Genomic DNA, 27,433 nt, shown 5'->3' with positions numbered 1-27,433 from the left:
TACTTTTTCCATGTCAGGGCGACACAGTACTGGTTTGAGCTTGGAGATGGTTCTTAGCTGAAAATAGCTATTTTTGACAACATAGTGTATTTGTTTTTCCAGACTAAGGTCTGAATCGATAATGATACTCTAGTTTCTTGCATAAGGTTTGACATAAGGGGACAAGTGCTCAAGACTACCTGCAATAATGCTTCTGGAAATAGGTGGACCGAAGATGACTACTTCCGTTTTCTTACTATTTAGCTGTAGGAAGTTGTTTGCCATCCACCCTGAGATGTTGTTAAAGCAGTCCAGGAGAGGCTGCAGGGACTCGCCAGATTTTAGGGGTAGATATAGCTGGGAGTCGTCAGCATAGAAATGGCAGGAAATATTATGTTTTCTAATAATGGCACTGAGGGGGAGCATGTAGAGACTGAATTAGACAGGCCTTCCAATCCAATACAGAGAGTTGCTTCAGCTGAAAAAAGCTAGACCTGACCACAAAATAGACCCTTTTTTCTTTAAACTGTCCTGTCCTGCACCCTAGCCTATGTCATCTGCAGCAGCGTACAGTATGCCTTAACTCTAGTTAAATTCCTAGTATAGTGTGAATACATGGCTAATAGACAGATCTTGAATCTTGAATAATGAGACATGGAGAGATACCAACACACAAGGGCAGAGGGAACGAGGATACAAGGGAAGGGAACAGGGAACAAGGCTGGGACTGGAATAGGGACTGGGCTAGAAGAACAACAGACAAAAAGTAAGGGCTGGAAACAGGGAGAACTAAAACTAGGGAGCTAGGAACACAGGCAGAGGGGCTAGAGGGACTAGAGGGACAATAGGGACTAGAGAGACTAGAAGGGGCCGAGGGGACTAGAACAGGACTAGGACAGGGAGTGAAGTGGGACTGTGGGGGAACAAGTGGCTCTAGAGCTGGGTCTGGGAAGACACAAACAAAACACAGGGAAGACAAGACAACGAACACAAGACGATACACACAAGGAGGCAGAAATAATACAACGGTGACAAACGTGTACAAAGTCTCTGGGAGGAGTGACAGGCAGACAGAGCAAAAACAAAACAGAAAAACATCTTTATCTTTCACATGGTGAGATACAGGCACATCATACGGTGTAGGCGGTGAAACACACACACACACACACGAAATGGCTAGAGCAGGCATTCCCAAACTGTGAGGCGCGCCTCCCCTGGGGGGCCCCAAAGAAATTCAGGGGAGGCGCGGAGGGAAGGTTAGGGGAAAAAAAAGGAAAAACATGTTTTTTATTTTTGAATTTTCTATGGTTTTTATGAATGAAACATGATTTTAAAGGTCAGAAAATCAAAATAAATAATGGGAGAGATGTATACTAAATTTTTTGGATAGTGCAGAGAGAGCCTCCCCCCGCAGGCATGAATGTATTGTGCAAAAACGTCAGAACGTTAACTAGCAACAGGTGCCACCGAGCTAACTTAACTGTGTAACGTTATGAGCTAGCTAACTTAACTGTGTCACGTTATGAGCTAGCTAACTTAACTGTGTCACGTTATGAGCTACTGTAGATAACGCTGCCTTGCAAAAAGGACAAATTTGTGAGACCCACTTCACGTCCCGGTTGGGGGGGCGCGGGTGTGTTACTGTTTTCAGAGGGGAGGCCCACATTGATGGAGTTTGGGAACCCATGGGCTAGAGCATCCACCGATTAAACTTTTCTCCGCTCTTAACCCATCCCCACATCCTTCCCCCAAGGCCAGCCGGGAGCAGACAGTAGGCAGCGTGCATGGGCCGTGCCCGGGGGCCAACCAAGTGCTCCTGTCCGTCTTTGCCAGGGACGGACAGTGTTAACAATCTGTTCCTCTGATCTGTTTTTCGTATTGGGTTCTTTATGGGGGAAACTCTAGCGAACGCGGGGAGAACACGGAAACTCCACGCAGAAAGGCCCGAAGACCTTCTTGCTGTGAGGTGACAGTACTAGGTCCTGAGTGATTTTGGGGTTCAGTGTCTTGCTCAAGGACACTTTGGCACACTCCGGAAGCTGAGATCAAACCGACGACCTTGCGATCCCCAGCCCCCAGCTCTACCTTCTGAGCCCCATGCCGCCTCCAACCAAGTTGGGAGTCTCCATGACCCTTGACCAATAAGTTATTGGCCTAGGCTTGGGAGCCAATCACCATCAAGGTGGGTGTGGTCTTAAAGCAGGGTGTTTTCCCTGGACCAATGACCTCTTAGCAGGGGCAATCACTGGGAGGAGAGGTGCTCGGAGTCCAGGAGGGTCCAGGGGGCAGGAGTGGAGGAACAGGAGTTCAGAGTCCAGGAACATAACAAATATAAACCAAACCACTGCTGCCAAAACCACAACCCTGCCCCCTAGAGTCTGGGGGTAAATTATACCCCACTAATGTTCACCACAACGATCTGTATTTCTCACTGACCACAACAAACCTGACATAACATAAACACAGACTTTTCCCTCACTGTATGAGCCCACACATGCCTCTGACTCTGGCTCAGCTGGCTAAAACAAAGCTTCCATCTGATGATCAGCAAAGCAGTTTGCATGGCATTTAATGAAAATCAAATGGAAAAACTGAACGTTTGCGAAATGCAAAATAGCAAGGGATTCCCTAACCTATTTCCTTTAAAGACAGCTATGCTAACCAGCCTAGTGTAACCCATCTGTTTCGGCATGTCCAGGGCAAGATTAGAACCCCGGTCTCCCGCTTAGGAGGTGAGGGAAAAGTATTTTTGGGCCACATGGTGTCACATGACTTACAATACCGAGCTTGGCCACTAGGCCAAATGTCTTCACAGCCCAGAGGCGTTCCTGACCGGGGGTTTGTAGCTGGCCAGCAGAGAACCCAGCAAGGAAAATACGTCATTTAGATGTGTCAGCTGGCTAGAGCCCTGATTTAGTAGTCGTAGTGCATAACCCACTTCTAGCCAGAACGATCTTGATAGTTAGAATTCGTTTTTGCTGATGCAGTTTGTGAGATGTATGATATTCCATTATGTAAGCAACGTCAACATGTGGTTACAAGGCTTTGAGTTTAATTTAATTTAATTATTCGACCGGCTAGCCGACTCTAGCCCAAACAGGTTCATTACTGTTTTTGCCTATGCAGCTTGTGGGATATATATATATATATATATATATATACATACAGTGCAGTCGCACTTACCGCACTGTTGTGACGAAAAGAGAGCTGAGCCAAAAGGCAAAGCTCTCGATCTACCGGTCTATCTTCGTCCCCACCCTCACCTATGGTCATGAAGGATGGGTCATGACCGAAAGAACGAGATCACGGATACAAGCGGTCAAAATGAGTTTTCTCCGGAGGGTGGCTGGGGTCTCCCTGAGAGATCGGTGAGAAGTTCAGTCATCCGGGTGAGACTCGGAGTAGAGCCGTTGAACAAAATCCTTATCAATCAATTATCGATCTTCGATCATTGATGCCCATCCCTAGTGCACGCCACTTGTAACAGGGGTTTGAAAGAACCCCATTCATACATTGGCAACGTTAGCTAGCTTACCTTGTTGGTTTTGCATGGAATTTTCGCGAAAAGCTTTCTATAAGTTGGTGATTCAACTATTGACAGGTTGAATATTGACAACATGCGCTGCCACAAATCTCCTTATGTCTTGGGGTTCAAACATGGTATATCAAGATCCAGACAAATAATCTCTGTAGACAGTTCCTGTAGATAGTTCCCATCTTCCCTATACATACTGTAGATTGCACTTCACTATGACACTGTTGCCCTTTTCTTTGATTAATTGAAAGTAATGGGAGTAGGCTATATCCATTTCGAAAACGTAACTGTTGCCATTGTTGTGTTCTCTTCACTGAATATAAGTTGCAGTGTAGCTATGCAGATTCCAGGTGAGCTGTGGTCTACACCCCACCCCCTCAGAACATCTTCACCAAACATTCATCCTCATCCTCCCCCGCTCTCATGGTATCAATGACAGCAATCAACACACAAACAATAAACTTCTTTCTCCTCATGCTCCAAACTACAACTTGGCGGTCTGTGTTTCAGTAACATAGTAATGCATTACTTTAAGTAATAGTAACTGTAATAACTTTGCCGAAATCCTATCTGTAATGCGTTATATTACTTAGTTACCGTCAAAAGCAATATGTTACAGTAACACGTTACTTTTGTAGCGCGTTACACCTAACTCAGGTCAGCAGTCCAGCAAATAAGGGGCCTCCAGCACTGACAGCCATCAGCGAGCTGCTGTACATCCACCAGATCCCAGCCTAACCTGAGTCAGGTACTTATCTGCAATGTACAGTGTTTACATTTACTGATTATGTATGGTGTCACAGTGCAACATTAAAAGGAAGTGATATGAATGCTATCAGGTGCCACGTTTTTCCTCTTTCTTGGTACAACAGTCAGTGATGTCATCATCCCATGACCATTCGGCTGGCAGCAGCGGCTCCTCGTGCAGACAGCTCCAGCCAATGTACCCTCCCCCTGGCTCCTCCCACTCCTCCTACTGGCTCCCCCTGGCTCCTCCCACTCCTCCTACTGGCTCCCCCCGTCTCCTCACACTCCTCCTACTGGCTCCCCCTGGCTCCTCCCACTCCTCCTACTGGCTCCCCCCGTCTCCTCACACTCCTCCTACTGGCTCCCCCTGGCTCCTCCCACTCCTCCTACTGGCTCCCCCCCCCGTCTCCTCACACTCCTCCTACTGGCTCCCCCCGTCTCCTCACACTCCTCCTACTGGCTCCCCCTCTCTCCTCACACTCCTCCTACTGGCTCCCCCCGTCTCCTCACACTCCTCCTACTGGCTCCCCCTCTCTCCTCACACTCCTCCTACTGGCTCCCCCCGTCTCCTCACACTCCTCCTACTGGCTCCCCTGGCTCCTCCCACTCCTCCTACTGGCTCCCCCTCTCTCCTCACACTCCTCCTACTGGCTCCCCCCCCCCCCCCCCCCCCCCCGTCTCCTCACACTCCTCCTACTGGCTCCCCCCGTCTCCTCACACTCCTCCTACTGGCTCCCCCCCCCCGTCCCCCCCCGTCTCCTCACACTCCTCCTACTGGCTCCCCCCGTCTCCTCACACTCCTCCTACTGGCTCCCCCTGGCTCCTCCCACTCCTCCTACTGGCTCCACGAGGCCTCTCTCTTCAGCTCCACTAACCTGTACGTCGACCCGGCCTTTATAAGAATGCCTGTCATTGGTCAAGAGCCAGATGTTCCACTCATACCTGATAAAGTCACAGACCTACTTCTTATAGTTAAAGGACAGGTTCAGAATTTAGCATTATAAGCCAAGTTCTAAGGTTATTTACGATCATATACAACAGCTGATATCAAAGTTTCGTCATACGGTGCCCTCTCGAGATATAGCCCACACTCAATGGATCCATAGGTGCATAGACAAAATCCCTCAAAAACACCATAAACTATCATTTTCAAAGACAGGAAACTCACTGAGTGGTCACTGTAGTCTGTTGATGTTCTGACAAAAAAAATCGCCACAAAGTATGCTTCTATGCTTTTATTCATCATTTAGCATATAACTATTTTCACTCGCAGTGCATACATTTGTAAACTTCCGCTTGAACTTTGGGAGGTCTTGACTGAGTGGAGGCTACTGTAGAAGAAGAAGTGTTGCTTCCGGATCCAAGGGGGGTATTCCAGAAAGCGGGTTTAGTGGAAAGCCTGGGTTTTCCGTTCCAGGAAGAGAGACAACTCAAACTCGCGAAAGAAAGGCAACTCAAACCCGTTCCAGAAAGCGAGTTCACTGAAAGCGTGGGTCGGTTACCATGGTAACTCATTCTGTCAACTTAACCTGCTCGTATGCAGGTTTTCTCTAAAAACCCAGACTGTCTCCGTCTCTCCCTACCAGATGAGGAAGCACATTACTTCGTTAAGTTTTAAATGCATTCATGTTTCACCGGGAGAGGATTTTAAGGACTGTGATGGGATGTCCTATCATTCCCCGAGGATTATCTAATAACGTTACAGTTTTTCCGCAAACTCCAGTATGTCTCTAAATAACATTCTCCGGCCTGAAATTGCTATAATTAGACTACACAATTCACACCGTGTCTGCGCTCTTACATCAGATCAAATTATGTGGGCTGCCCTGCGTTTCTGCAAATGGGAGTTTTTTTATATAACATTGGCAATGCAGTACACATTGGGAAAGCTACTGTGTGTAGAGCCATAACTAAGGAAAGTGTCCCTTGCTCTGGACACAACCTCTGACCATGAAGGAGGAATTCCACAGAATAGCAGGTGACTATGTTGAAAGTATTCAGTTGAAGTTAATGACCATATTTTACATAATATTCTGGTAATGCTACAACCTCATTGTGCCTACTGTAAATGAGTGAACAGGAAGTCGTTCCACAGCATTAATGTGCAGGTTGCCTACTGTCTGAAAAAATGAACGACATGGTTAACATCCAGGTTGCTGTCAATTTCAGGAGCTGCTGTCATGTCCTGTATCTCTCTCTTTACTGTCAGTCTGCGGAGCGGAAATTGTCTCTTGAGATGACGCAGCATGTCAATCATCCCCGCTTATGAATATGATTGGTCGAACGAGGTGGGCGAAGGAAGGGGGAACGAATCCAGCGCTATGATTGGGGTTTTTGACTATTTTTCAGTGACAAATCACCTGATATAACATGAATAACCCGATTTATTTGAGAAAAATCAACATACATCAGCTGAGTAGAATCGCACAGGAGGGTGCCTGCTGAAGGTTGACATACTGTATCTCGATTCATAACGTGATATGTAGGGTGTTAATTTACAAGCACTTTTGAGTGTGGGTGGGTGGTCTAAACAACCCAGAAGTGGACATAACACAAAACAACCCAGACGAGGATGCAATAGAGTGCTAAACTAGCTAGCTAGCTACTGTACAGCTAACAGCAGCTTACCGGAGCTAGCTGGCGGAACTAGCTAACTAGCAGTACACAAGCACTGTACAAAGCACCATCCACGTGACACATCCTGCTTCATGCTGCCTTCACATCCTCTCTTCCTCACTCGCCCACACACACACCACATGCGCTGGTATCCCTCCTGCAACAACCAATCGTATTGTCAGAAACGGCTAGTTTACCTAGATAATCGTATTACATGTTTGTAAACAGCCTACGTTATAATTAAGAAAATTGTAGGCTATATTATTTTTCCGTTATTCTTTAGGTTTACAGACCTACGTTGTTTAAAAGAAAAAAGCTAATGTTAAACAGCAACAAAAAACAAGTTTGTAAATAAGTAAATAGTTTGATTGTTTTTTCCATGCCCATCATCATCACATGGCTGATGTAGGCAACTAGGGTTGCACTGTAAAAAAAAGAAAAGAAAAAAAAAAAGCTAATGTTATACAGCAACAACAAAAAAACAAGTTTGTAAATATGTAAATAGTTTGTTTGTATTTTCACCCCTCCCTTCACCCCCTCCCCGCCATCTAGCTACTTCTAGCAACTTCTGGGAGAGCCAATAGCCTACATGTGAGGGGAGTTGTGGGGTTATGTGTGCACGTGTGTGTGTGTTCACTCATGCAACAAATCAGGGCACGCTCGTGAATGTTAAAGCATGAAAGTTTAGATGCAGACCACTATATTTAGGGTGCCTCCAGGAGTCAGAATGTAATTCGAAACTTGTTAAGGTGTGTGTGTAAGTGTGTGTGTGTATGTGTGTGTGTGTGTGTGGGGGGGGGGGGCAGTCAGAGGCAGACTTCTATGCTTTTACACACCTACACAGGATGTCATTGCAATGTTGTTTGAACGCAACATCCCCATATGCTGCCTTACTTCAAAGTACAACACACATTACTTTATGACTAGGGCTGGGTATCGTTTAAAAAATGACGATACCAGTACCAATACCAGTACCCTTAAAGTGATACCGATACCAAATGAGTACTTCAATCGATACCTTTATGCCACATAAGTGAGTGAGATACAACCATGTACTATATGCTGGCAGGCTGGTTTACCTACATGCAGCTGACTCAACAGTTAAAAATATCTGAAGCCCCTTCACAATAAATGCTGTCACTGCTCTGTGGTATACTTCCTTTGCCTAGTCATCTGTGACGTTCAAGGTATTGTGAATGGTGTCTAGGGATCACGGCTGCTGCTGAAGGTGCTGCCAGCAGCAGCAGCATTCCTGATGGTAGTAGTGGGTGGACCTTAACATTAAGCATTAAGGGAGCCAACATTAACCAAACACATTTAGCTGCTACAGAAGCTAGAACTACCAGTAAAGTGACCAATGCACTCAGTTGTATCTGACTAGTAGTTAAAGCTCAATGAGATAACTTTTTTATTGTTCAATATTCACCTTGCTATTAGTTTATGAATTGGCCTTAGCAAAACAATGTTTGTGACATGAGACTGCATGAGACCCTTTATTATTATTTTGGAATTTCGATGTACTGGCTGGCACTGGTGGGAAATCTTGTGGTGGAAACGGAAGTGACACGTTTTGCATGTCACAATATCAGGAAGACAACAAACACTTCGCCCCGCGAAACGAGATCTACATGCACAGAAGAAAGAAGACCAATATTTACCTGCATTGAAGCCATCCTTCCAGAAAGTAGCTACAATCTTCCAATCCAGTCTGCGCCACGTGCGTTTGTTATCATTTTTTCCCATCATTACAGTGAGTGAGTGGGGGATTGTGGGAAGTATGGTTCTTAAAACGCAGTGCCGATTTGATCACGACCAGAGGGGCTGCCAAAGTGCCGAGTTATCTCATGTAGCTTTAATGTAAGCTAATATTATAATTGGGTTGCTAATGATAGCTAACGTTGGGCGTTAGCATTAGCAACTTAATGTCACCTAGTATTAGCAACCTTAAAGCAATACATCACAATATTTGGACCTTTACAAACATGTATGTTGCTAATTCTCCAATTCTGAATCAATCAATACTGAATCGTCCAAACAGTCTAATCAGAAAGATAATACATTGATATTTCTTACCTTTTAAAACTCGCGCCCCCGGGACGCAGCATTCAGTCGAAGTGCGCATGCGCAACCTTGTACTTAAACAACACTGTAGTAGCTAACTATTCCGGCGTCTATGGATATCATGCGTTTTTTAGCTCAATGATATCATGGCGGAGGTGAGAAAACCGAAGCGAAACATCACGGAGGAAGCCAGAAAAAGAAAATCTGATAACGTTACGACAGTGCAGAGCCTGTGGGGGTGCAAATCCTGAGGAGGACAGGAGGAAGAGAGGCGAACCGCCCATGGGAGCCGGGGAGTACTTTCCCTCAGTCAGTTATTGTTTGAAATATCAGCTTTAAAATGTGGATTTACAGTCAATTTTTGCATATGAAAAACTGAATAACACTTTCTTTAACTACATGCAGCATTTATTTATCATATTCATGATAAAATATTTCAAAACAACATTAAAACATGGTAAGCAATAGTTGTTGTAATGAATTGATATTGGTGAGGTGCTGGAGAGGTTAGGTGATATATGAAAAATGTTTTTGATTAGGGGACACTGAGGTGTGCTCGCTCTCAAACAGTTTGTTGGCAATTGCTTCCCTCTGGAATATGTAGGGGTGGGACGTCTGCCCACCTCCCTTGTTCTCTGTAAAGCGCATTGTGTTGCCTCTGGGTATGAAATGCGCTATACAAATAAAGCTTTGATTGATTGATTGATTGAAATAGATTTGACAACTGGACTGGAATAGTTGCACAGCAAATGCAGTATCCAACAGTTCGCTCATGGCTAGCTAGCTATGGTACAGCTATGGGATTAGCTCATTTGGGTTGCTGTCAAAGCTGCCACTCTTATGTTGCTATAGCCTACAATTATCAGAACAATATGAACATTCAGTTGAACGTTGTCCATCCACCCATCCATCACTGGATAAGGAATAAGCACCGCCAAGCGATCAATTCTCACGCAAGCAGGAGCCAGGCTGTTCAGTGCATTTCTCCGATCCGGTGTTGCGACCCAGTCTCTAGAAATGTTTTGGACAAGTTGTCGACAGTTTGCGCCTCCAGCCAATCTGCGCACCTGCCTATGCCGTACCGTAACGAGCACCTCGTAGACCTCGTAGCTAACGTTACCGGCTATAGCCAGCCAGTGGAACTGTCATGTTCAGACGGCTCTAGCTCCAAAAGTATTTATGTCAGCTTAGATATTTAGATGGCTAGAATCAAGACAAATAGACGAACAGTTTGATGTATAATATGTCCCATAATACTTTCAGATGTATTATATTATGGAGCTACGAGCACACAAAAGTCTCCAATGACACAGGGAAGAGAAACACAGACATCAACGCCGACTCTATCGGCCTTCACTGTGGTAAATCTGGAATGTGATTGGACTCACAAAATGTCAGTCATTAAATCCTGTTCAGAGCACCATCCTCCCTTGCGGTAATTTTTCAGTGTTTTGGCCAATCACAAATTGGCATGAAAAAAATGCATTACATTGATAGACCCCTAAGGGACACGCCCAAGGGAGGAATTCCTCCCTTCCATAGATATCTATGGGTCCTCCAGCTGCATGTTATAGATGTCACTGTTGGAACTTTAGAATTTCAATAATGGGTTTTTATCCACAGGGAAAACCTGATGTATGAACAAAACCGAGATAATATTAAATATTGATTATAAATAAATAAATGCATATATTTATATTGTAATCCCTCTCTTCTCTCCAAAAACTGAGGAGGACTGTCCTCCTCTACCTCAGTGGACGAGTCTCCTCTGATATATATATATATATATATATATATATATATATACTGTATGTTTATATACTGTATATATATATATATCAGAGGAGGCTCGTCCACTGAGGTAGAGGAGGAGTCATATATCATATATATAATATATCATAACATCAGTGAAATTAATATTTGCTGTTTGTAGCTACTAGCTAAGTTAGCTAGCTACTAACAAGCTAACATTAGCATTATTTAGCAGTTTGCATGCTTTGTGCCCATCTGTGCACAGTTAGCTTGTATTCCCTCACTCAAATCACTTGCTAACATTAGTGTTAGCTAGATAATGAGATTACCTACGTGTAACTAGCTAACGTTAGCATTACTTAGCAGTTTGCATGTATTGTGCCCATCAAGGTTATAATAGTTTTGCATTTTTCATTAGTTTTTATTTGTATATCCTTTTAACTTTTTGTTTTCAATTTCAGTTTAGTTTTGATTAGTTTTAAAGCAGGTTTGCTAGTTTAGTTTAGTTTTTATTTTTTGAAAATGCTTAGTTTTAGTTTAGTTTTTATTAGTTTCAGTATTAGTTTTAGTTTTTTTTTTCTTCTGCACTAGCCTCGTGAGACTATCCTGATCTTGTGAGCTCACATTATTTCACTCCGTGTGAAACAAACCATCTGGCGCACGTCAGGTTACTTCTGCGCAGGGGCACAGCAAAGAAAAATGGAGGATAGATTTCATATAACTATTTAGTCGCAGCACATACGTGTGTAAACCTCCGCAAACTAGGTAACCTAGCAACATAAACAATAACAATAGCTACCGTAAGTAGTTCCGCTTCCTGAATCCCCTCTGCGGATTGATCTACACATCTACAACGGTCAAGGTAAAGTCAATGGATTTTATAAAATGATAAATAAAACCCTACAGGATTCATACTTTGCGGTGAATTTGATGTCAGAACACTTACGGACACCAATTACCCCCTTGGTGAGCTTCTTGTCTTTAAAATGGAGAGTTTAACATGTTTTTGAAAGATTTTTCAAGGTGCCCACCCACATCCATTGTATGACTAAAACGGTGGTACAGCAATTATCAGACTTTCTCAAAAGTGCTAGTTTTGTCAACATTTTGATCTGAACCATTGTATATGATCATAAGTAACCTTAAAACAGGGATAAACATGCATTTCCCCTTTACTACTCCTTTAAAAGCAGTTGTATTCAACTTTGGCTTATCTTGGGACTATTACTCAGTGTTCCAATGAAAGAACCGGTCGTTATTGGATTATTTTGTGGACCAACTAAACCAAATTCGGCAGAAGACTTCCTGAAAGATTTTGTTGTTGAGCTACAGGAATTAGAAAGAGGCTTTGATTTTAATGGTAAAAGGCTGTTTCTAAAGGTAGACTCTGGGATATGTGATGTACCTGCCAGGGCATTCATTAAGAACATAAAGGTTCTCATAATGGTTATTATGGGTTAAAGAAAGGGCAATATCTGAACAGAAGAATGGCGTTTCCATTAACTGCTTGCAAGCTTAGGACAGATTATTCATTTGTACAGCATGTAATGAAGAGCATCATAGTGGTCCAAATAATTTTCACGGTGTTGGCATGGTGACACAATTCCCACATGACTATATGCATTTGGTTTGACTGGGGGTTGTTAGGAAATTACTACCATATGACTCAGAGGTCCTCTCAATTTTCTGTTACCTGCAAACACTGTAAACAGAATGTCTGATCTGACCCCGTATTCCAGTGGTATTTGCCCGAAAACCCAAATCACTGAGAGAAATTGACTGGCGGAAGGCCACTGAATTCAGGTTCTCTCTCCTGTACACTGGCCCAGTCATTCATATTTGGACAGTAGGATGTATGATAATCTCATGCTGCTGTTCTCTGCAATTGCCATCTTAGTCCAGAACTCTCAGTATGCTATTGGCAGTATGCTCAGACAGCCACAGGAGAAAGATTCGAGGGTAAGTACATTCCGTTGTTGGCTTAACCCTGTAAAGCCTGAACTATGAAATAATTGACAGAAAATTCAGTTTTTTTGAAATTGAGCTCTTTATTTTGCCTCTTAAAAAAATATTCAAAAAAATCTGTAAAAAAATATTTGCATATGTGATATTTTTTGGGTATCACATTTGATACACTCGGGTATAACATGCATTTTGGCGATCACAACAAGTTTTTTTCTTTTACAAAAACAAACATTTTTCTTTTTGTTTGGAATATTTGTCTGCATTTCAACTGGTTTGATTATTTTTTTTCCAAACAGCTACTCTTTTACATCCTTTTTTATTTCGCTTTGTGATATGCAACAAAACAGTTTCTGTCCTTGTTCAGGCACAGGTGGACGCTGCATTTCCCACAGTAGACATGTGAGAAGTGATTGCATCTCTGACGGGTTTCTCATGTTGGAACGTGGTCAATGCCATCCTTGCGCACATCTGGAGGCACACTAGATGTTGGCCTTTTCCGAGGTGGTGGGGGTGTTTGGCGTTCTGGAGAGGAGAGTGGTCTGCCACACTTGATCTGGCTTTTTCCTACGCTGATGAGAGAAGTGGCAACAGAAGCCTGAAACCGTCGCAGAGGCATGGTTTTCTTCTGGGGCTCCAGCTTCTTCTGGTCTCTTCTGTAGAGGATCCATCCATTGATGACTGCCACTGTGACAGTGTGCCACCAAATGTACATGTACCATCGTCTGGATTTGAAGCTGTACTTGTAGAGGGCAGATAGCATGTCAAGGAGGTTGACACCTCCCATGAAGGTGTTGTATGTTTCAACGTTGGCTGGTCTTGAAACCATTACATATGTTTTGGTTTTGCGATCCCAACGTTTCACTTGTCCTTCTGGTTCGATGCCAACAAAAGAAGACAGTAGGTTCACAGCTTTGTTGTCACACCATCTTACAATGATGATCTTTTCCTGGTTTACTCGGAAATCCATGGTCCCTCTTCCTTTTTTCTTCATATCTTTTTCATCCATCATGTTGCAGTCTCCTCGTACCCTGTTCATTCGGACGGTGCCTAGGTAGTAGATTCCTCTATCCCTGAGACGTTCGACTAATGGAACTGATGTGAAGTAGTTGTCTGACAAAACCTGCAAATCAAATCAAGTTGTATTTGTATAGCGCATTTCATACACAGAGGCAACACAATGCGCTTTACAGAGAGCAGTGGGTGGTTAGGCATAGGTACTACCCCTACATAGTCCAGAGGTGTGTGTGTGTGAGAGAGAGAGAGATAGAGTGAGAGTGAGTATGCGTACCTTGTGGTTTTTTTCCTGCTGGAAGAGTTGATGTCTCTTCTTCTGTGTTTGTGTGGTCATCACCCTCTGTGTTCCTTGTAACATGTTAATTGTTAAACAGGAAGTCACGTATCTAGTGTAGACAATTGGCATAGGCTGCACAGAGATAAAACGGATTCAAATGAAAATATTATAGATTGAAATTAATTTATTAAGAAACAAATTTATACTAACTATTCTAAACTAATCAGACGTCTTTGTCAGCACAACTAGAGAACAATTTAAGAAAATGTTTTGAAACAATCACATTGAACTTTTGAAATGCAAGTAAAACGTGAAAATGTAAATATTGTTTAACGTGAGCTTAGCTTGGCTGGTATTGCCTATACTGTAGCAATGGTAAACAATGGGTAACTATTTAGGATTGTAGAAAGCTGGTTATTGGCATGGCTGTGCAGGGCGACAGCACTCCCTTTCATGAATTATGTCATATCTGCAAAAAGAAACATGCCATTTTCTTTTTCTTCTCCGGCTCCTACATGGTCAAAGACAACTCCTTCAGCTCCTCCTCAGTCCTGCATGGTCTCTGCAGGATGTCTTCCTCACCATCAGGGGCTGCTGAGGTGAGGAGTTTTCGCTGTATCCTCAGCAGCTCTGCTTCACTGTAAACCCTGATTAGTACTATGAACATAATTTTTTTTAGGAAACAGATTACCACAAAAAAAATAAGTAATTCAACTTAATTCTTTCAAGCAAGCAACAATTAATTATTTGAATTAAGCCACACTTAAATGATTTGTATTACATGTACTCCATGCAATTGTGTGTGGCAATTCAATTAATTTGATTTGACATAACTCAAAATAAATGTGCCCATATACACAATATATTTCATTTTAATATATTTTATTATTATGCTTTAACAGCACTTAACATTACTGGTGTCATTAAGTTGTGGTAATCAAAATATTTACTTTAATTAAACTCAAAAATGTTAAAATGGTACTCAAATAATTTGCTGAAACAGATTACCTAAATTTTTAAAAGTAGAACTAACTTAAATACATCCAAAAATTCCAACATATTGAGTTACGGCAACTCAAAAGGAAGTCAGTGCTCAGACACAAACAAATGGGAATAATGCATTTATTCACATTTAACAGTTCACAGTTTTGAGAACATTTAAAACTGGTAAAACCTTCAAAAAGAAGTGTGTGTGTGTACTGTATGTAAGTGTGTGTGTGTGTGTGTTTGAAAGAGAGAGAGGGGCACAGTCACGCTTGTTTCAGCTGGGATTATTTTGAGATTATTTTGATTTAATAGATTTTTTATTAATTTAAATTGTGTGCATTCAAAGTCAGTAAATGCTCGTAAGTGTAGCCATTTTCTATACATGGGAAAGCACCACCATATTTCCTTATAGGATAAGGCTAAACGTGAACATTTATTTACTTTAAATGCACATAATTTAAGCATTTAATCTAAATACATATATTGAATTTGAATGCACATAATTTAAGCATTTAATCTGAATACATAGTGATATTTGGCACATAGTCTGAACCCTGGAAAAACCTTGTGGAGAATCAGTCTGTGATCACTTATTTTAGACTGCAAGTACTGGATAGTTTCATCTGTAAATGTTGGGGATAAAACCATCTCTATCACTTCTTTCAAATCCATTAGCACTGCCCATGCTGCATCGCCTTCTGGAACTTTACTACCAACCATCAAAGGGAGTAGTCTAAGCACTGTGGCATTTTCTCTATATACTGTAGAGTATTATATAACATCTGTAGTCTAATACTCTAATATTCTAGCTGCAGATGTAGTCAAATACTCTAGATGCAGAAGTAGTCCAATACTCTAATTCTCTAGCTGTAGTCTAATACTCTAATACTCTAGCTGCAGATGTAGTCTAATACTGTTGCTGCAGATGTAGTCTAATACTCTAATACTCATTGATGCAAGGAACCAATTCAACAGGCATTTCATTTAAATAATCTAAACCAAAACTAGCGTGACTGTGCCCTTTTCAGCACAACGGGTATAATATGGATTAAAACACTTTCAAACCGAACTGGCTATGACCATACATAAAATACATTATGCACACCACAGTATGCACACCAACATAAAATGTATTATGAACTGTGCACACCATTTTCATGTGGCTGATTTAACTATCAAGGCACTTGAACAGCCTGTGTGGACACATGCCTTGTGTCACATTACTTTGTGTTTTTACAAAAGAAAATGAAAAAAATAAAGAATAGCTTAATTTAAATCCAACATTTCTGTCTCTTATTTAACTATCAAGGCACTTGAAAAGCCTGAGTGGACACATGCTTTGTGTCACATTATTTTGTGTTTTTACAAAAGAAAAGAAAAAATATTTTTTTCTAATTAAAAATGTGTCTAACATACATAATGAGACTCTAGGCACTGTAGGTACAAAGTAATAAAAGTGCAGGTTTTGGTCAACATTTCAAACAGACAGGCTAACTCTAACATCAGAAATGCATTAGCCAAGATTCAATCTAATACTCTCTTGCTGCAGATGTAATCTAATACTCTGTAATACTCTAGCTGCAGATGTAGTCTAATACTCTTAATACTCTAGCTGCAGATGTAGTCTAATACTCTAATACTCTAGATGCAGATGTAGTCTAATACTTTAATACTCTAGCTGCAGATGTAGTCTAATACTCTAGATGCAGATGTAGTCCAATACTCTTAATACTCTAGCTGCAGATGTAGTCTAATACTCTAGATGCAGATGTAGTCTAATACTCTTAATACTCTAGCTGCAGATGTAGTCTAATACTCCAATACTCTAGCTGCAGATGTAGTCTAATACTCTAATACTCTAGATGCAGATGTAGTCTAATACTCGTAATACTCTCTTGCTGCAGATGTAGTCTAATACTCTAATACTCTTGCTGCAGATGTAGTCTAATACTCTTGCTGCAGATGCAGTCTTATACTCTAATACTCTAGCTGCTGATGTCATCTAATACTCTAATACTCTTGCGTTAGATTCAATCTTCCACACAAATGATTGCAACCACACAGATATTGCAAATAGAAACATATTCTACATGACGGTACTTTGTGTTTTTCCTAGTGCAAAGAAAATGTCTCCCCGTGTCTTTTACTGTTATCAAATTCACATATATTCTTCATATTCACATATCACATCCACATATTCACATATCACCTTGCTAAAGGAGAGAGAAGGACTGTGTGCATTCGGCTCAGCCCTAGCTTTGACAGAGGCCTAAAGCATTACTCTGGAGCTGTTAGGTCATTTTTTAGAGACTGGAGCTTGGGTTTCAAGGGTTTCCCATCATCCAAGCCCATCAGGACTGTTTGGATGAATTCAAAAGTGTGGGTCATCCCCTTGGGGTAACTCAGGTGCAAGGCATACACCAAACCAAACAAAATCTGAAATGCGTCAGTCAATGTGGGAAGATCCCTTGCTACAATGTCACCTTCAAGAACAATGGCATAGCTTGACCTTGTTGAGTTGACAACGGTGAGAAGAGCGACAGAAGCCTCTGCAACATCTGGCTCATCGGACTCCTCCATCTGAAATCAAGACAAATGTTTTAACAAGAGAACCACACAGACTGTCACTGAGCCTCAAAACATCAACACTGGGGAGCAGATGTATCCTAGACATATCCTACACATAAATGAGCAAATTGTCTATCACTGTCTGTTTTCATTTTCATCAGACATAGTCGGCCTGACATTTTGTAATTAGGGCTAACTAAATGGCAAATTAGTGATAATTAGTACCGTATTTTCCGGACTATAAGTCACACTTTTTTCATAGTTTGGCTGGTCCTGCGACTTATAGTCAGGTGCGACTTATATATCAAAATATATGTTACGGTGGACATTCTCCGACCTCGCGGACCAAAGTCCAACCGTATGCAAAACCTCTGCGCAGCCGGGTGGTGGGAGAGGGCTCCGGGGCTGCAGCTGGATACTATTGCATCTATGCATTGCTGGAAGCGGAAGCGCTCGGCAGATGTTTGTTTACAACTTAATACATCCATGGTTTACAACCACCGTATGAGAGGAACTCTGTGTTAATTGATGAATGAATGAAAAATAAATCTCCGTTTCAAGTGCTTCATTCATAACTCCAGACGTTAACGTTACCGTACGAAAGCAAAGTCTGTTATTTGATTGTGTGCATGCACTCATGAACACAGTTCACATTTCTCAAGTTGTCATTATGCAAATAATATTCTAAAAGCTTTGAACAGCAACGTGGATGCCCCTTCTGAGGTGTCACATAAGCCTACGGTAGCATCCCTGCGCACAAGTTTTGCATAGGCTACGGTTAGACTTTGCTAGATTTACCGCAAAGTCGGGAATTGTAAGCATTTCCTGGTTAATGTGCACAATCCCCGACCTTACGGGAGATGTGAGAAATACTAACCAACTTCTCACATCTACCGCAAGGTCGGGGATTGTGCACATTAACCGGGAGATGTGAGAAACGCACCTTTCTCCTACATTAGATGCGACTTATAGTCCAGTGCGACTTATATATGTTTTTTTCCTCTTCATGACGCATTTTTTGACTGATGCGACTTATACTCTGGAGCAACTTATAGTCCGGAAAATACGGTAATCAGTCATGTGAAATAAACCTGAAATATATAAGGAATACAGAGGATGCGAGGACATGCAAGTCTAAGTTATCAGAGATAACATAACAAAGCGAACATGTCTCTTCCGCCATCTTGGATCACACTTGTGCGGCACTTGCCATGAACACGTCTCCTCTGCCATCTTGGATGATAGCACTACCCACAGTAGCCAGCAGGTGGCACGTGCACATGCTATACAGTAGATTGTATAGAAGATAACTATTACGCACACATATCGACAATGCGCATGGGAGAGCAGTGAAGAGAGAGGTCACCAATTGTGTGTGCCAACGGGTATCAGTACTACTGTATATAAAACCCTGGAGGTGCAACAAAACTTACATTCCAGGTCTTGAAGAATTGGGAGTCATCTTCACGCAGAAACACAGGGAGGGCACGGAGGGCAGTGGTGCGTCTGGAGTTTACATCAAGGTGCTCCTAGCAAGAGATGCATACGGTGTTTGAGTTTCTGTACTAGTGTTATATACATTCACACTTGACATAGATGTACCACATGTCATCATATTGTCCTCTGGCTTACCTGAAGATCATACACCTTTAATAGGGCCATCAAAGCCTCTGCTGTCTTTCCACTACGCGCTGCCTTCTGCCGGTACAAAGTCATGAGGCGTGGGGTGTGTGTGTCCAGCTCGCTATAAAAGCGGTTCCTTAGATTGATATTTGTGATCCTTTGAAACTCCGAACAAACCTGCACAAAACATGAAGAAAAACACACCATCACAAATGATGTTATATCCTAAAGCCACATCAGGCTCACTAACACAGTGTCAACAGATTTGATTTAGTGCCAACAGATTTGATTCAGATTTGATAAAGTTGAGGAGCCAGATGTTGATTTAGCACACAACACTGTGAATGGTGTATTTAACCATACTAGATTGATACACAGTTAAAGAGACAAAGAGTGAGTGAGCTATACTGAATGAGTGCTTACCTGCGACTCTGTTCGAAGAGCAGGCCAATTCTCCAGGATCTCTTTCACTGGTGGGCTGTCGCTGACAATTTCCTGTCGACGGAGAGCGAAGGTCATCTGCATCAGCTTCTCTATAAGTGTTAGGTTTCTCTCAGTCTTTGCGATTTCTTCGATGATTTGCAGTTTCAGCCGTTGAAGACTGGTGGGATCTTCCCCTTTCGGAAAGTTTGGCAGGTAATTTACTTCGGCTCGTCTGGGTCTCTTGATGTTCGAGTGTGGTGATTCTCGCTCCGGGTTATTTCTGCTCCTCTTTCCTGCATTCACTGCGACCTCTGGGCACCCTGCTTTGCTCAACTTGGTACGGTAGTTTCCCATTTTAAATTTAAGGCTGGTCTTCCATCCATCAAAGCCAGTCCTACTGCCTGACTCTCTGAGACATGGGTGAGTGGTTATGAGAGCCTCAGCGGCCTTACCAATTTCTTCTCCACTTGGGTATGCCTTGAAACTATAGATGGTTGCAGCCATATTTTCAAGAATGTCATGCCTTTGGGATCTTGTCACTGTAGTCGTCTTTCCAGTGTTGTCAAAAGCAGTGTGTCCCTGTCGAAGCTTGAACTCTACCTCATGGGAGAAAGTGGGAACTGGAAATGAATCTGGCCACTTCTTGAGGCGGTCTGGGGTGGATGACGTAGTAGAGAGTATTTCTGTGTCTGCAGTTGAGTTTGAGCTTGCATCACTGTCTGACCTAACTACTTTAATCACAGCTTTCTGTGGCAGCTCCTCAATGTCGTCCAGAACACACAGCTGTCCATCAAAATCTGGGTCTTCATATTGAAGAGTAAAGTTGAAATCAAAGTTAAATTTATCTTGCACGAGTTTCTTCAACTCATCCACAGACTGAGGGCGGGAGGCAATGGTCATCTTTCGTGCAATGTCTGTTGTAATGTGGACACGAAGTATCATGGGGTTGTGTGGAGGTACCGCCATCTGAGGGAGAGAGAAAAAAAGCAGCATATTACGGTGGGGTCAGTTTCCAGTGCAATATGATGTGCGAGCTCACAACGGTTTAATTTTAACTATCTCAGCAACTGTTCTGGGAAAAAGTCTGATTAATCAGTCTAAAATTCTATAAGCAACTCATGTGAACACCCTAATCGAAATAGTCTTATTTAGAATAAGGCCAATAGTATATAAACTCGGGTAAATTAATATCAAATGAGCGTGGAACCGTGGGGAACTCACCGTACTCACTGCAGTGGAATGAATCTCTTGGGGGTCAGTAGCAGTCTCCCTCCAATGGAGTATGCAGAGAGGGTTACGGTGTCATTAAGGTCTGATAATGAATTGACAGAGAGGTTGCTTGAGTAAAGTTCATAGGAGCGAAGATGCTCCACATAGCATGACCTATACTTCCTACAAAGAAAGTTAACATTGTTGTTAACAAGGAAGATCTGCTCAATCTTGCAAAATTGAGGGAGTCCACCATCCATTCCCACAGACACATACATACCAACAGAGTAATCAGTGCCATCCACAGTAACCTTTGATGTGCTGTATATTGTGTTGCTGTCTGTTTCTTGCTCAACAAACGTTCTTGCTACTTCAGGTAGTGACGCAACCAGGACAGAATTAACACTTGATGTCTGTGTATGTGGTTTGAAGAATGATGGTGCACTTAGGTAATATGCCACCATATGTTGATGCTTGGTAGCCAGTGTTTTTAGCACATTCTTGAAGTTGTGTGTGTGATGTATGACGTTTTTGAAAAAACGGTGTTTCCCCTCAAAACGCATAGTCCAGAGGTGTACAAGAGGCCCATACCGTCTAATGAGCTCTGGGTAGTGCTCAACATAGTGGTGCTTGGGACGTAGTCTGAACTCTGGAAAGACCTCGTGGAGAATCTGTCTGTGATCACTTATTTTAGACTGCAAGTACTGGATAGTTTCATCTGTAAATGTTGGGGATAAAACCATCTCTACCACTTCTTTCAAATCCATTAGCACTGCCCATGCTGCATCGCCTTCTGGAACTTTACTACCAACCATCAAAGGGAGTAGTCTAAGCACTGTGGCATTTTCATGTCCATTTCCACCGATAGTTCTTTTGGCAGCAAATGTCTTTGGGACTGGCTTTGGTTTGTCTGCTTTGTCAGTATACTGATATGGAAATGAAGCTATTTTCTCATTTAGATACTCAAGAGTGAAATACTTCAGATCTATCATCTTATTGATGCAAAGAGCCAGCTCAACAGGTACAATACCCTCAAAAAGGTCATGAAGCACATCAGGAGGAAAACCAGTGGTTGGGTGAAAATATTCCAAACTCTGGCGCAATACACAATCTGCCTTCACACCAAACTGGCTCTGACCATCCCCATTCACAACACTCTGCACAATAACATCATGGTCTTCTTTTGTTCTTAACGAAAACTCTCCCTCTGCAACCTCATGTGTCTGAAACTGGTCTCGTGTGGCTGTACAGAATCTACAGACATATTCAGCACTGAAGGACTCTATAAAGCCAGCCAACCCATGGGCCCCCAGATTGTCAGCTGCAACGCAAAAGACAGTGCCCTGAACAGACTGCCCAATGGACTCAATGAACACACCATTATGTTCAAGAGTGCAAATATCTTGCAACAAAGGTCTTAGCACACTTCCATAACTGCACCTCTTAAGGTCGGGCACCTTGCATAGGACTGCCAGCTGAATTACATGCGAGGCTGATCGGTATTTACTAGGGAGATTGGCAAGAACCCAATAAACAGCACAGATTTTGTGGATTTTCCGAGACGTTCCCAAAGGATTTGCAAGTTCTAGCTCATCAATATACAAAAGTAAAGACAGTTTAAGCTCTCCCGTGGACAACAATGCATTCTCATTGAAATACGAGCCATCTGCATGTGACATGTAATGACCAGGCTGAGAAACATTTGATTCTTGGATTTTTCTCAGAATATCAGTGTGTTTAAACATTTCCTGAATCATCTGAAGGATTGGTACATACACTGCTGTGTGTCCATGGGGATCTATGGAATACTGCACTGGACGTACAATAGGATAATTTGTCTCAACAAACGTTTTCCTTCGTTTACAAGTTGACAACTCTGCACCCCTTGCAGTTGCACTGGCAAAAACATTACTGGCCATGACTGCATTAACAGCATCATTAAGGGTTTCATCGCTAATCGTGTGGCCGTGCTTCAATAGTACATTACTGAGAGCTTCCTTCACCAGAGGTTGTGACAATGAAAAAACGTGACTTAAGTGCTCAACTATTTCCTGTGTAGCTGTATTAGATACATTAAGGACAGTTTGCATTTTCAGGAATAGACCAGCCAGATTATGCTGCAACTGAGCTTGCAACAGGCTAGTGTCACACTCACTATGAGGGGCATCAAGTGCTTCTGCACTTTCAGTGGCACACTCTTCATCAGGGTCAACTAAGTTAGCGACTGGGGGAGTGTTACCCTCTACGCTGGAAATTACATCCCTGAAATCAGAACTAACACCTTCTGTGTGATACCTACTTTTGTGGGTATTAAATGAGGAGTACACATTAGTGCGATAATCACAATTCTTGAATGGGCATGCTACCATCTCATGCTGTTTTAAATGGCTCCTTAGATGTCTTAAGAGTGTTGCTTCTGAGAATGGTTGCTGAAATGCACATATGGGACAGGTAAAAGTATTAGTATCTTCCTGACCTACACCATCTCTGGACGTCAGAGGGTACAATCGTGATATATGTATTTTGAGTGCATTGAATGTCTTAAAAGTGCACAAGCAATCATGATAGAGACATGGCAGTGGACTAATTTTTTAATAATGGCTGTGCTGCACTCGATAGTGCCTAAGTAACTTTGCTCTGGTTTCCACAGATACAGCACACAACTTGCACTTCCACTCCATTGAAAAAAATGAAGACTTTACAGACCTAGTTTAACTTGACCACTATATACAGTAGGTTGGCACCTACCTGTACTCATCTACATCTACAAGAGGGGGGGGGGGTCCTCATCCCCATCCTAATGATATGTGTGTGTGTGTGTGTGTGTGTGTGTGTGCGTGTGTAGGTGCTCCCACCTGTCTGAGCTGGGCTTGATCTAAGAAAGACGATGTGGAGGATGAGGATCACTCAGTCAGTCACTTCCAAAGGGATGGATGAAAATACTGGTGAATGAGAGAAGTAGAGAAGGAGGGAGAGAAAGAGAGAAAGAATTTAAACAAGTTGAAATTTCTTCAAGACATTCAAATTTCATATTTTGGCCTAATTGAAACTAGATAAAATTGCTAACAGAAATTGCAGGTGTATATACACAGGGACATGCACAGATAGACACGAGGTGGTGCTAGAGCACCTGCCCTTTGCCCTCTGGACAAGGAAAGTGCCCTTTTGAAAGTTACTTCTTTTTTCTTTTTTTTTACAGTGTAGGCCTACTGTATGTGGCCCATGGTGACATCGATCAATTCTCGATTAAAAGCGTGTAATAATGCCCCAAAATGCGTTGTAATTTTGCCAGACCACCCCCCCCCCCCACACACACACACGTACCTGCGGCACACCCGTGCCCCTCCCCTCCCTCTCTTCCTTTGTCGACAGTAAATGCGAAAAGGGGATACAAACGGAGGCGCGCTGCAGCAGCACTGCACACACGTCTCCTCCCTTTCCTTTCCCCATCCAGAGTGCCCGAGTGATGACAGCTAACCAGACAGGTAACAAATAAACAAAACAAGTGTATTGTTTGCCCCCTAAGCCTCAGTTGCCAAACTATAACTTGCATTAATTTGTCTCTGTTGTGAAGTAGGCTAAGTCTCATACAGCGCCAAACAGCTGAGCCTAAATTAGCCGACTGCCCACCTGCTTAACTTGCTAGCTAGTCATAATCAATTAATGGATTTAACGTGACCACCACACGACCAATGTCGGTAGAATTTGTTGTTGGTACAGCATGTGAAGCTTAAGCTATCAGTATAGCCTACTTAAGCTGAATATTTAGTAGTATGTAGTAACCTTAGGCTTAAAGCAGGGCTGCCAAACACGCATTTCAGCCTCTTCTCGCGCTCACACGCCACGCTTCACAATTCTCACGCGGAGAAATGAGCAACCCCTACATACTAGAGGCCCATAGCCAGGGGTGGATCGAACAAATCGATTACCCCCCCCCCCCCCCCCCCGTCAACAACTCGCGCGACAATCAAAAAGCCTACAAATTATCTGGCAGCAGCCCCCCCCCCCCCCCCGCCAACATCTCGCAGCGCAAGGTGCCCTCATTTTTCACTGAGCACCTGCCCCCCAAACTGTCTGTGCACGCCACTGTATATACATAGTAGTTATAGTTTGTAACATACCTTTCTAACACAGAACTTCTGTCACTGTCTAGACTTGTAGCCTTCTGAGCCTGTAAGAGACACACACACAAAGCTACAATCTCCAATCCAAACATTAACAATGGACAGGCCCACCACATAATACAAAATCTAAGACAGAGTACATATAGAGCACTTTAGGAATAATACGCAGCATTTTCAAACTTCTTACCAAATCAATGTCACCAAGATGGCGAGAGCTAGCACCAGGCAGAAGCTTCCGACGACAATTGCAGGTAGAGAATTGCAGGTAGAGAATTGCAGGTAGAGAATTGCAGGTACTGAATTCAGTTGACATGCTGCAGTCACCTGTCCTGCCAAGTAAAATGCACGTGAGGAAAGCCACTGCAAGATGATAATTTCACATTGATTTCACTAAATTATAAACCGTAATTTCACTCCCTATTTTACAGTATAATTCCTGATGTGCAATTGTTGTATATGACTGATTATAGCTTGTCAATCGAGCGCGCTTTTTTTCCAATTGCTGCTGCTAGCACATGGGTAGGATTGTTGGTTAGTTGGATAGCTAGCTTGCTAGCTAGCTAATACACGCAAGCTAGCTACTACCAAATACAGCAGCAAACACTAGCGGCAATGTCGTACAGGGACAGCTGTCCCAACCAAAGAGACTAGAATCATATTCTAGTTTCTGTCATAACTTTACTCCCGAGGAGAGCTTCTAGCTAATCAACTAACGTTAGCTTAGCTAGCAAATCCAAGTTCAGCTTGCAAGAGCTAGCTAACTGGCTCGACTCGCACTCAATGCGCCCATCACCTAAGTGTAACGTTACCTATAAACTATAAACCAAGCGAGTGACGATACTGCAAAACAGTTATTTCACCAAATTAAATAATCCGTAATTTTACCCTCTTCCTAATTCTTGATGGCACAAGTGTTGGATACACAGCGGCTAGCGGGCTCGACTCTCACACGATGCTCTTATCGCCAACCAGGTTAACATTGCACTTAACGTTAACAGCAGTGATGGGAAAAGTACACGGAATGTTTACTTGAGTAGAAGTAAAGATACCCATGTAAAAACTGACTTGAGTAAAAGTAATAAGTACTGATCCAAATATCTACTCAAGTGAAAGTGAAAGTACAGACTCTGAAATGTACTTTAAAGTATAATACAAAGTAAAAAGTAGTTTTTCGCGATCCAAAGATCACAATTCTAAATTGGTTACCTTTGTGCTGTTAAGATCAATATTGCCAGTTCTGTTCAAGAAGACCTACCAGACAAGATGGTAGTGTACTTCACTATAATGTTAGTAGCATTAGATCCATTTGTTATTCACACATCACACTTCTGTGTACTGGATGAGTTCAGGATTATCTTAACCGGGATGAAATCATACTCATAGGCCCATCTTTTAATCAACATTTTTAATAGTACAATTTCTTCTTGAAGGTTACAGTAGTGCTTTTTGTTATTCTCATGGCGTGAGCATTGAGTGGCAAAGATTTTTATCTGTAACAAAGTGCATCGTCCCATTGAACGCAAATGAATTTAAGCTGCCCACTGTGCAAATTAAATACTTACTGTCCCATTTTAATTAAATAACCAAATATAAAGGCACATATGCATGTCGTGCACATAAAACTTAAACTGCCAATGAATCAAGTTGAAGTACTCAATTACTTTAAAAGTATACTGCGTCTCCTAATTTACACAACCGTGCAATAGAACTCTACTGCATCTCCTCATTTACACAACAGTGTAGAACTCTACTGCATCTCCTCAATTACACAACAGTATAGAACTCTACTGCATCTCCTCATTTACACAACATTATAGAACTCTACTGCATCTCCTTTTTTACACAACAGTATAGAACTCTACTGCATCTCCTCATTTACACAACAGTATAGAACTCTACTGCATCTCCTCATTTACACAACAGTATAGAACTCTACTGCATCTCCTCATAATGCACGTATGTGTGTGTTTAAGTTGGAGGTGAATGTCATAAGACAAACTAAAACAATAACAAATTACCATGAGAGAGGGAGGTCCGGTAAGGATAAGATCAATCAGCACGTTCAGTTACTAAGTAAGTGAGTCCGTCCGTCAGTCAGTCAGTCTCATTCAGGCAGTCATTGTGTCTCATTCAGGCAGTCAGTCAGTCAGTCTCATTCAGGCAGTCAGTCAGTCAGTCAGTCAGTCAGTCTCATTCAGTCAGTCAGTCAGTCTCATTCAGGCAGTCAGTCTCATTCAGTCAGTCAGTCAGTCAGTCTCATTCATTCAGTCAGTCAGTCTCATTCATTCAGTCAGTCAGTCTCATTCATTCAGTCAGTCAGTCAGTCAGTCAGTCTCATTCAGGCAGTCAGTCAGTCAGTCTCATTCAGGCAGTCAGTCAGTCAGTCTCATTCAGGCAGTCAGTCAGTCAGTCTCATTCAGGCAGTCAGTCAGTCAGTCTCATTCAGGCAGTCAGTCAGTCAGTCTCATTCAGGCAGTCAGTCAGTCAGTCTCATTCAGGCAGTCAGTCAGTCAGTCTCATTCAGTCAGTCAGTCAGTCAGTCAGTCTCATTCA

At 42.4% G+C, this 27,433-nt stretch overlaps 1 protein-coding gene and 1 long non-coding RNA gene across 2 annotated transcripts; both read right to left on the bottom strand.

Annotated features, from left to right (window-relative positions):
- Positions 1-17,210: 17,210 nt before the first annotated feature.
- Positions 17,211-20,257, bottom strand: LOC311321570 (sterile alpha motif domain-containing protein 3-like; the record flags this gene model as incomplete). Its single annotated transcript, XM_084453565.1, has 4 exons — positions 19,548-20,257; positions 19,134-19,301; positions 18,935-19,030; positions 17,211-17,513 (listed from the first exon to the last, which is right to left on the bottom strand). The coding sequence occupies exons 1-4, from the start codon at positions 20,049-20,051 to the stop codon at positions 17,211-17,213; spliced, it is 1,071 nt and encodes a 356-aa protein (XP_084309691.1). The 5' UTR covers positions 20,052-20,257.
- A 119-nt stretch (positions 20,258-20,376) lies between these two features.
- LOC311321648 lies at positions 20,377-23,700 on the bottom strand. The gene is made up of 3 exons (XR_014630904.1): positions 23,612-23,700; positions 20,769-20,859; positions 20,377-20,513 (listed from the first exon to the last, which is right to left on the bottom strand). It is a non-coding gene; the product is annotated as an uncharacterized lncRNA (long non-coding RNA).
- Positions 23,701-27,433: the final 3,733 nt, after the last annotated feature.

This window comes from Borostomias antarcticus (genome assembly GCF_949987555.1).
Source record: "Borostomias antarcticus genome assembly, chromosome: 19".
NCBI classification, from domain to species: Eukaryota; Metazoa; Chordata; class Actinopteri; order Stomiiformes; family Stomiidae; genus Borostomias; species Borostomias antarcticus.
This window is presented reverse-complemented; position numbering and strand designations above follow the sequence as displayed.